Raw genomic sequence first — 11,560 nt, forward strand, 5'->3', positions numbered from 1 at the left:
GCGAATTTCTGCTCTTATTGCGTCGAGGGGAGGTGCTACGCGGTACTAGAAGTAGTTTATCAAAACAAAATTGCAGTATCTTTAATCATGATTTTTTAAGCTGAGGGTTGCCAATACTTTTTGTGGGTTAATTTCGCCAATTTTCCAACAAATTATATACAAATCGTGTCAATCTATTTTTAATCGACAAAGGATTATTATCACCGAGTTCCACATTAGATTTGTCAAATATATGCAAAACTTCAAGCTAATTGGATATTGCATTCAAAAGTAATAGCCAATTAGGTTTAGCTTCCGTGAGGGTTGCCAATACTTCTTGGATTGACTGTACATGTCATTAACCTAAACGTCATTAGTAATGACTCAATAAATCAGATGAACACATTTTAAAGTTAAATATTTTATGTGATGGTACGATTCGTACCCTACAATGAGGTATAAGTATGGGTATATATATGTAAATATAAATGCTAGACCTTACTTATTTAGGAATCAAATTAATTTCATATGAGTGCACTAAATTTGAATCATCTTACTTACTTTATCAAGGCCTTGAACAAATCCACTTCACTAATATCCAAAACATCCTGCTTCAATACAGCTTTCACGGTTTCATAATCACATAACAAGAAGATGTCTTGTTCTCCTGGGGATTTAATATTTCTAAATGGAGATCAATATTACAACATTAGTTATAACACAAAACCTAGGGATGTACAATTGTGCTCCCTTCTTCTTTAGTGTAACTGTGCCCTTGACTTTGTTGCATCCATCGTTTTTGCAGCATCGTATCCAAAACGGAAGATCGTCCCGCGACAATAACCTTATGCACGTTAAACCGAAATTGTGCCTCTCCGACGAAAATTGATAAGTCAGAGTAAAATCCGGTCTCCATAAGGTAATTCATCATCCCCGCCAAGGACATCGGACGACTATGTTCAGCCATACACTCACAGAAAAAACGACACCGAATTGACACCATGCCGGTGTCTATATATGACTCTACCGGTTTGGTGTCAAATCGACATAACGTGGTGTCAATTATGTTGCACACCGTCGCGGTGTCGACCCAACATACCGTTGTAACAATGCCAACACCGCGAACGGATTAGAGGTTGTGCTCAGTTATGTTGCTTTGAGACTACTAGGTAACGATATATGTGCATTTTAATATATGTATGTCACCAGCCGGTGGCAAATCGTCCCCGGATTGTGACAACTGAAATATAACTTTTAGCAACAAATATTTTATTTTACATTTAAAAATATTAAGCACTTAAAAAATTAAACAAGTATTTCAAACATATTCACAAGTAACAAGTTATTGTACTCGCACAAATTAAATAATATTTTTTTCTCCATACCGTATGTACTTTTATAGATAAAAGATTACATTTATCTAACACGGTGATCTAAAATATGCGTAAATCTTAAAATTCAATGAGCTTGGCAACAAGAGATTTAATCATAATTAAATAGGCTGTCGGGTGGACAAATCCTTACTCGTCGGTTCCCTCGTTGGGTTCAGCGTTGAGTTTTAGCTTGCTGGAAACAATAAGTTTTCAAAATAAAAATACACACAGTAAAATAATGTTAATTAAATGAGGGAAAATTAATATATGTTACAGATTTTAACTCACCTAAAGTCAAGAAAGTGGTAGTAGTTCTTAAACGTTTTAAAAAAACAATTTTTTCGAAATTAATTGAACACACCAATTAATTTATCCACTTTGTTGATGTTTTTGTGGAGAAGAAGGACAATGGCCGCCAAGCAGAACCGAGCACACAAGGAAAAGACTGACACAATTTTGTGTTAAGCCCAAGTCTTGCTTACTGCGGTAACATCGCATCGTGTCAATTCGACACCATTGCCGGAATATCGCTGAAACCGGTACCGTGTCAACGCGTTTTTTTCGCTCGGTGTCACTTTTACACAACGGTTTGACACTATTTAGTGGAGTTGAGGTTGACACCGAGGGTTGGTGTCAACAAAATTCTTGGTTTTGTTACCAAGTTGCTAAGAGTGTAGTTAGCTTGATTGGGCTGGTTATTTATTATAAAAATTGCAGAATAATTTTGCCATATGGACAAAGTTTCATAGGTGAAGTATTTGTCTGACGTGGAACTACTGAATGGAAGTAGTATCTGCATTTAGCACTGTTGATGTGCTAAAGGCAGATGATTCAATCACAATATGCGGAAAGTGCGGCGATAGGGCGATTATGTCGATAAGATCAGCCATGGAAGTTCCATGATGGAACCTCATTCATACTGATAAGGTCTTACTAATACCCTATACTTTTAAGAAAATCACTAAATTGCGATATTGGTATGCTTTTATAGATCCTCTTTTTATGATGAAAGAGGTAACAGGGAATAGGTTGTGTTAACCGGAAATCTTAACGCATGTAAATCCACCGTATTTAACCTCCTCCTTGGAGAAGTTGCATACATTGATTGGTTCTTTCTGAAAGTATAAATTTTGTCATGTCACTACCACTTAAGAACTTAATACTGTCTGGTGACAATTTAATACTACACTATTAGAAATTTGGTTACGATTATAACCGAAAAGTAAACATATGCGACTCTACCGCCGTCGTTATAAATTTGTAATCGAGTGGTTGCAATTGTCAACGACTAACAATTATGAAAAAAATAGTAGTCCAAATATAATATTATTCATTGAAATGTTTTTAATGTAAAAGTTTACCATTATAAGCGCTGTGCATTTTTACAGTAAAACTGTTCATAATCCTCCTAATTGGGTCATAAGTCAAAATTTAAAAAAATCTATCAAGGTCTTTCATGCTGATAGATATTTGATGGGAGTAACACCATAATTTTGATTAACATCCATTTTGTGGTCTTGTTTATCACATCAATATCTGGACCTAGGCACATAGTCAAATATTCCAAAGTTTTACAAGGTTTTATTCAGGTTTTATTTTCAAATTTTCTTGTCAAATGTATTTATTATAAATAAATGTCCAATGTGTCCCTACCTAAGTACATCGTCTATTGAGACACAATTTTATGGTCACTCCCAATAATCATAAACTTACAATAAATTACAAGATTAGTCTAAATTTCGCCAAGTACTCGCACATGCATTGTTTTATTTCAATCCAGTTGAAATAATAGAACTTGTTACATACTGACGTAGCAAACTGCATGAAAATAAACTAATGCAGGAAAATTTCTCAATAACTGAAATATCTGTGCTTGTTGCAGGACTAAATACATATTTTAAATTCGCCTACGCTCCGTTTTATCGCAATACAAAAAAATACTCAAGCCAAGATATTACTTTTCGGTGGCATACATACAAAGGTTTCTTTGTGCAGATTATCTTACAATAAAACAAATTACTTTGTGTCCAATTTTGTTTTACAAAACTTTTACACACATATTTATCCAATTGACAAAAAATATCAGTCGCGTCGCCACAAAAATATTTATGTCAATCCTATGCGTTGCATTCTGTTGTGCATTCTGTTATTTTACTTCAAGCGAACAAGTCAACAAAATAGCTCCGTAAAATAACCTTGTTTTTCATCATGCTTCCAACATTTTCAAAAAACAAATTCCCCCAAAGTTTCCAAACATATTTCAACCAGAACTGGAAACCCTTACTGACCACGAGGTTACTCGGTTTGGACATGTACACCTTAGTTTATCAGCGGTACACCAAAATGCCGATAATGTGGGACATCCCTCGCCAAGAATTCGTCTCATGTGAAGATTCCCGTGAAACGAGGTGGTTTCGGGCTGAGTGCATTGTAGGCATGGGAATCGTAGCAATTTGCTATGTCACCATCTTCTTGCAACAAATCGCACGGTCGGAGGATTCCTCAATCCCTCAAGTTTCCCTTCTCAGCCTTATCTCCTTTTTTTCGGCGGCACAAGTCTCCATTTATGGTGCCTCTGGAGCCATCTTGGTAAAAAATAATGGAACAGAGTATGCACGAGGGTACAATTTTCTGAAGCGTTTGGAGGATGAACTGGTCCAAGGTTAGCTACATAAATTTTAGTTCTACTCAACAACCATCCTTTTTGAACGTACCTTTCTGCTAATTGGTTTTGAATAATCTTAATTTTCAAGCTAAAAGCTTCAAAAATCACTCAAATTTTCAATTTTTTTCAGCCTATCGATACTACGATCGTCGTACTCCCTCACAAATCTACACCTTCAACCTGCTCGTCCTCTCTCTGGCCTTTTACTACGTCACCCTCCCACTCGTCATGCTGCCTGCCTTCCTCTACATGGACATTGATCCCGCCATGTATATCCTCGACATTATATTTGGTCCTAGCCCACCCCGTGTTTTAAAAAATCTATCACTCCAACTTTATCATCATCTTAACCGCCTCATCGTCCGAGCAGGATTCATATGGACCTTCGCCGTCGGATTTTGCCGCCTCACCGGAGTAGTATTGCTTTCGCTCTTGGTCATCTTCAAAAGGATGCGACACGTTTTGCAAATCATACATCGCATGAACGGAAAAACCTACAGGAAAATATCGGCCATGATGTACTACAACGAGTTACAATTGATTTTCAAAGACATCGCCAAGCTACAAGACTCTATCGCATCTGGCTTGTTAATCATTGGTTTTTCGCTGAATGGGTTTGTCATCTACATTCTCATTCAAGGTTATCGTGTCCTACCGTTCGGCGTATACTCAATGTTTGTCGGCGTTGCTGTCATGACCATTTCTTCCATGACGACGTCTATCCCAGTTTGCGTTGATACGAATCGAATTTCACTGAAATTGCTGGATGATTGGAAACAATTGAACGACAAATTGCAGAGGAAGAGAGCAATAGCAATGCCACAGATGAATATGAATTTTTCATTTGGTCAATTTAGAATTTTTCGTATGACAAAAGCGGCTAAAAATAAATTTTATTCAGCCTTGGTAGATTTTCCGCTAAACATGCTGCTGGGGTATTCAAGGGCAGAGTTTGAAATGTCATTTAATGTACGAAACCAGAATTAGGGAAGGAATTGTCGTGTTTGGTCAATCTCCAATTTTTCGTGTTTTAGAAGTTTTCGGTTTTCTCAAAAACCAGCCTTACACCGATTTTTGAAACCCGTTTTACACCAAATTTTCGAAATTGTGTAAATGTGTTGTAACAATATTTATACACTAATTAAGAAAAAAACGATTTCAGAACAATCAGGTATTATGTACATGAAAAACTAAAATCTAGAACCGATCTTACAAAATCGAAAAAAACCGGTTTTGGATGCCCTAATGTCAACATACCAAGTTTAAACAGGAGACTTACGTTAACTCCGCAGGAAAGTATTGTATGGGCGCTTTTCCTATGATGCGCAAGCTAATAGGGCAAGAAGTCTTATTGACCAGAAATCTAAGCGCTGGGGAGCCCAACTTGGGTAATTTTTTCCTCCCTGAAGAATTTCCATGCGTTGTTTTGCTCTTCCTAAGTTCATAAAAGTATTATAAATACTAATTGGCAAATAGCTTAGTGGCAGGTCAATTGACAACCTAGTTTTTAAGATTTTATGTACAAACTGGTTTTTCATACTCGGGGTTTGCAAAATATAGGAACATCTCAAGCATTTCATCTTTTGAAAATATTCTTGTTGGGACAACTTCAGTGGCGAAGTCCTTTATCCCGATTACCGGAAAGCGGATCATTTTCAGTAATTCCGGCATAACGGTTGACCGTGGGGGATCCTTTTCATCGCAGGTATGATTCCCCCATCTGTAAAATATTTGTTATTAGTCTCTATTACATATATTCGTGAATTATATGTAGTGTATTGAAAACATACGATTATGACAAAATCGTTATGGTTACGGTTATTCTACAGGTATATCAACAGGTATTGCAATCACAGGCTTCAAGTGATACAAAAAAATAATTTCGGAACCGAAACAGTCTTTAAGATGGACGAGGCAACAGTAGATAATTTTTTTACCAACACCAGATACAAATTTTTGTTCAGTGTATTACTTAAATCTAATAAACCCCAACAAAACCTAAGAACAATAACGCACAAAATCCAATAACACTCAAAACCCATTAAAACTCAATAAAACCCAAACCACCATTTGAACCCATTAAACCCCGATTAATTCCGTTTATACTAATTTACATAAATAATCTTATAGCTTACTTAATCAATGCTTTGAACAACTCCACTTCGCTAACATCCAAGACATCTTGTTTCAGTACTGCTTCCACGGTTTCATAATCACACGACAAGGCATCATTTTCTCCAAGTGACTTAATATTTCTAACGATCAGATCCAATTAGTTTTATGTAACACAGTATGTAAATTTGTAAATAGGTACTTCTGTGCAAAAAAAATGTGTACAGTGGAATTGATTTTGCCAGTCATATAATTTGCATATAGTGACACATTCGTTATAGGAATATATTTTATTCAACGTGGAAAGCCCGTATCGCCGAAAATGGCATAGTGAAATTAATGTAGATGAGGGTACAAGCCCAAATATGTAATTCCACTGTACATGCTTATGTTCCCTAACTAAGATATCCAAAATCAGTGTTTCGATTTTTTTAAAATAAACATCGCTTTCCGCATTGGAACTTTAAATTTAACCAAATACCGGTTTTACATTTAAAAAATCAGTGTTTTGGAAATCCGATTTTAAAAACCGCCTCGATAAGAATTATACAATTGACAATAATTGTACAACTTGCTCGTCATAAGGTGGGCGCAAATTTGATACCAATTTATCAATTACATAATAAAACTAATTTGTAATTGCGAAAGTCGCACTTCAGCAAAAATTGAAAACTCTCCTCGCTCAGGGCACGATCGATGTGAGGGTTATTACGTTCAGGGTCAGCCATATTTTGTTTGACTGGGCTATTTTTTGTTATTTATGGCAAAAATTAACGAATAATTTTTGCTACAGGAACTTTTTTGTAGCGAAGTATTCGCTTGACTGGAACTACTAATTTAATGTATGGCTGTTGCTATGTTAAGATGATGTAACCGCTTTTTGTGTAGTGCATCAGAGCAGCGATAAGACGAGTAATTTATGTCAATTAGATAAGCTGAGCCGTACTGATAAAATGTTCTGCAGTGAATATTATTTAATTCATGTACATATTCGAGTTTAAATTAGCTAGCCTTTCAGCGAAATAATATTTAATTCAAAATTATGAAATAACAATCAACAACCAAAGAAATACCAGCGTGCGTTAGTTTTATTCGCAGATTTAATAGTGCAACTAATCGAAAATACATAAAAATTTCAAATTGTTACCTTGCCATATCCCACGCTTCTATGCAAACATGCTTTTAGAAAAGTGGTATTAAGTAGTTCATTACTGGCAGGAGTAGATATACATTTTATACATATGACTCTGCAGGTCACGGCAATTTAATAATAACGGTAATTGCCGTTTAGTACTGTTGTGGTATGTAAATATAAAATTTGCATACCATTCAGACACAAACTACGAAGAATCCGGTAGGAAGGTAATTAATGCCAAGTCAATACCAGTAAGAAGTTCGTTACTCTACCAGATTTATAACTGTGCATACGGTGATCGCATTTATGTACGCTTGTCACCTAATTTGCATAAATCCCACTATGCCCACTTTCCGATACGGGCTTTCCGTGTTGAATAAACTCTATGTATTTTACGAATGGGTCAAAATATGGAAATGAGGTTACACGCACAAATAATTCCCATGTATGTACATACATGAAATATTTACAATTGGTTCAGAATAGTGTATTAATTCAAATTAGTTATAATCCGATAACGCGACGCATGGCTCCGAAGAGGGACCTTTACACTGGACTGAAAAGTAAATCACGAATCCACGAGTTCACATTGGGGCATGCATTGCCAAAATTTGGCGTGTGGAAGGTGGCTGTGACATCGCCATCATGAATCCTACCGTTGCATGGTTGTCGGCCAAAGGGCTTAATCCGTTGGTATATTTTTTCCTCTATATCAATTTACATTTGTACTCGTAAAACGTATGTTTTAGTTAATACTTTACTTACGTGATGAATTCAAGGGTCCCCCATACACCGTGTCTGTCGAGCATTTCACTGTGAAATTATACACTGTACCTGGTTCTAGTTCAAACTGTGCAGCAATTTCGAGATTTGAGCTTATTAACGGTGGTGTTAATCTTTGAGTGGAATCTTGCCTCAAACGTGCTGTATAGAAGCATAATGGTTGTTGAATAAACAGTTGAAATGTAACCGTCTGTGGATTTTGGATAAGTTGAAAGATGTCCGAACTGTTAACTACAATTCCGCTCAAGCTTACTCTATTGGATACTTGTAATCTGAAATATGTAAGGTAAAATGAAATACATGTAATACAGTAATATTATTTCTTTCTATGGGCAAAATATTATTGTTAAGCATTCATCGTGCATAAAATGTATGAAGACTATTTCAAGCTGGGAATTTCATACTTTCATGAAATTTTTGAGTTTTTTACATATCAAATGGGGACAAGATCTATACTGTTCTTCAAACTTTACAACGCAGTGTTTAAATTTTCATAGTTTTGGATATAAACTTGTTAAACTGAATTCCCGAAATTGGTCTTGGATTTCTAAAAATGACAACATAACTAAGGATGTTGAACAGGAAGAAAATATATAAAAAATCTGGGATAGTCATAAATAATCAAAAAATTGTCCAGTTGTACATATGCAGAAGTAATTCCTCCGGTCTGTAAAAACTGGTTTTCATTCATCCCTCATATTTGGAAATGGATACTATCCTTTGACAATAACATGGAGCATGTGACATGATGAGGAAAACACCCTAAGGAAAAACCCGTCTTCCAGAAAACCAAACCCCATGGTTTCTCGAACCCTTCCCTCAGGCGGAACCACATTATAGCAAAATTAAACCCAATACCTACTGTAGCTCCGCAGGAAATTCTTCGACCATCTTTTTTTCCATGATGTGAAAGGTAACACGGCTGCTACCTGTATCAACTGGAAACCTGAGAGCTTGTGGACCCGCCATGACCAACTTTTTCACCCTTGGAGAACTTTCATACTTTGTTTTCGTCTTTCTGGAAGTATACATTTTAATATTAATAAGTACTCGGTGATAATTCAATACTAGTCGGTATGTATTACTAGTTGCTGATTATGTATATAAGTATGTAGATGCTAGTGCATTAATTGGAAGTAAACTGTAAAATAAGAAACTACTACCAGCCGGAATAATACATAAATACGTAGTATGTAGATAAGTATATGACTCTACCTGCATTTGTAACATTGAGCATACCAGTTCATTAGTACGCGTATAACAATGCGACATCATGCCAGTTGCGAATTCGTATCGGTGGGAATGTGTCACCTTTTTGCAATGGTTAGCTTAATTCAGAATGCCTTGGTTTTTCGAAAGGATGGCCTTGTTTTTAAGAGCATACTGAAGCTCCAAATGTTTTCATAAACACGTAGTTTTACCGACTACACTATGTGTAGTCGGTAAATACAACCGAGTCGAGTCAAATTTCCATCCAAGTTTTTAACATGATAAATTAGTTTTTCATACATACTCGGGTTTCGCAAAGTACAGAAACATCTCAATAACTTCGTCCTTTGCAAGCACTCCTGTTGGCACGACTTCAGCGGCGAAATCCTGCATTCCAATGATCGGAAAACGGATCATTTCCAATAATTCTGGCATAACGGTTGAGCGTGGGCGATCTTCATCTTCATCCGTATCTGAAACATGATCTCCCCATCTGCAAAATATTTTTAATTTATTTTAATAAACTGTGATTTGCAGGAAGTCTGGTAACGTTTAAAATTCCAGGGGTTAAATTCGTTAAAATTAAAATTAATAATTAACTTAGATTCCAAATATTAAATATTCAAATTTCAGAAATTCTGAGCAATAATTGTGCCTAAGTTTTGAAATCGGGTCAAAATTCGAAAAGTGATAGCTTTTTGTGAGCTTAGCTGAGAATGTATTTTAAAATTCCGTCTCAGGCAACAACACGGGCATTCTAGAAAAACAAAAACCCAGGCCACTTATTTCTTAACGTGAACAGTTTAAGTTAGTCGAGTCAAAATCGGAAATAACCACCTTGTATCACTGCATTGTTAGTCAGTGAAAGCTTCATAGTTTTCCAACCAAATAAAACATTTTCCCCGAAAACCGTAGAAATACCTATTAATTAAATGAATTTACTTTTTCACAGCTTTGAACAAATCCACTTCACCGATATCTAAGACATCTTGCTTCAATACGGTTTTCACGGTTTCATAATCACATAACAGGAAGGCATCAGTTTCCCCAAAGGATTTGATGTTTCTGAAGAGAGATTAATATTACACATGTATGTATGTATGTAGTTATAATACGAAACTTAGGTACGTATGTATGTACATGTATGTATGCTTGCATTTAGAAAATTAATAAATAATTATCTTTTATTTTTTCTAATTTTTTTTAAATAAAAAATTTTACCTCAGCAAAAACTCAAAACTCTCTTCACTCAGGGCGCTATCTATGTGCTTCGTCCTTCTGTAAATCTCGTAGCAGTTCTTCACCCCAATTCGACCCTTAATCTGCTCAATAATCTCCCCCAGTAGTTTTGGAACATCGTAAAAATTAGACAATTCCAAAACCTCCAAGCTCAAGTCAATGTTTTCATCCATTTTTAACTCGTCCGTGTAAAGATACTAAAAATTAAGGAAACTCATTACGTATGTAAACTCTTTAAAATTTTCAATTTTTTATGCAAAAAATGATTGGTTATAACCTGCAAAAATATGCGAAACGCATCAACCCCGTGTTGCGGAAGGTGTACAATTATTTTGCCTTCTTCTTCCGTATAACTCTGCCCTTGACTTTGTTCAATCCATCGTTTTTCCAACATCGTATCGAAAACGGAGGACCTCCCCGCGACAAAAACTTTATGCACGTTAAATCGAAATTGTTCCTCCCCGACTAAAATTGCTAAGTCGGAGTAAAGCCCGGTCTCAAAAAGACGACCCACCATCGCCACCAAAGATTGAGAATTACTACGATCAGCCATGTTTTTAATGGGAAATTTGTTTTATTGGTGGTGAAAATTAAAGGACAATTTTTACCATATGAACTTATTTTTGTAGTCAAGTATTCGGTTGACGTGGAACTACATAGATATTTAATAAATGCCGGTTTCTATGCTAAACACATACATATGTAAATGAGTCAAAAATAATATGCGGAAAGTGAGGCAATACTAAAGTATGTCGATTAGATAAGCGATTTAATCCTACATGATGATAAGGTGTTAAGAAGTTAATTGCGTAGGTTGTCATTGGAACGTAACTTGTCTGGATGGCTATCAAATTCTCCGTAAAAATTCATAGGTTCGATCGACCTCCAATTTACATATGTAAATGTAGCCGAATGTTCACGAATTTGTAGAGTAAATTAAACATGATTATCATTCAGAATTGGAATGGCAAGAGTAAAATAAATTTTATAATTAACCCTTTAAACTGTAACGACGACAATAGTCGTTTTATAAGAAATGGTTTAATTCGGGAGTACGACAAAAGT

General features: G+C 35.7%; 2 protein-coding genes across 3 annotated transcripts; both read right to left on the minus strand.

Moving 5' to 3' along the window:
• Window positions 1–1,253: 1,253 nt before the first annotated feature.
• On the minus strand, window positions 1,254–6,953 carry LOC118437253. 2 transcript variants are annotated; one of them, XR_004835978.1, is made up of 6 exons: window positions 6,784–6,953; window positions 6,153–6,272; window positions 5,558–5,737; window positions 5,297–5,452; window positions 1,641–2,894; window positions 1,254–1,545 (listed from the first exon to the last, which is right to left on the minus strand). XR_004835978.1 is itself a non-coding variant. In XM_035856163.1 (5 exons), the coding sequence occupies exons 1-5, from the start codon at window positions 6,855–6,857 to the stop codon at window positions 2,882–2,884; spliced, it is 543 nt and encodes a 180-aa protein (XP_035712056.1). In that variant the 5' UTR covers window positions 6,858–6,953; the 3' UTR covers window positions 1,254–2,881. The 2 variants fall into 2 exon arrangements, 1 of the variants encoding a protein (XP_035712056.1); XM_035856163.1 differs by having other exon boundaries at window positions 1,254–2,894.
• Window positions 6,954–7,212: 259 nt separating this feature from the next.
• On the minus strand, window positions 7,213–11,130 carry LOC110855455 (BTB/POZ domain-containing protein 2). Its single transcript, XM_022103862.2, has 7 exons — window positions 10,773–11,130; window positions 10,478–10,692; window positions 10,199–10,321; window positions 9,561–9,749; window positions 8,910–9,065; window positions 8,030–8,319; window positions 7,213–7,971 (listed from the first exon to the last, which is right to left on the minus strand). Exons 1-7 carry the CDS (start codon window positions 11,046–11,048, stop codon window positions 7,811–7,813), a joined length of 1,410 nt encoding a protein of 469 aa, XP_021959554.2. The 5' UTR covers window positions 11,049–11,130; the 3' UTR covers window positions 7,213–7,810.
• Between the last annotated feature and the right edge of the window lie 430 nt (window positions 11,131–11,560).

The sequence above is a fragment of the Folsomia candida genome, unplaced genomic scaffold (assembly GCF_002217175.1).
Source record: "Folsomia candida strain VU population unplaced genomic scaffold, ASM221717v1 Fcan01_Sc012, whole genome shotgun sequence".
Classification (NCBI taxonomy): domain Eukaryota; kingdom Metazoa; phylum Arthropoda; class Collembola; order Entomobryomorpha; family Isotomidae; genus Folsomia; species Folsomia candida.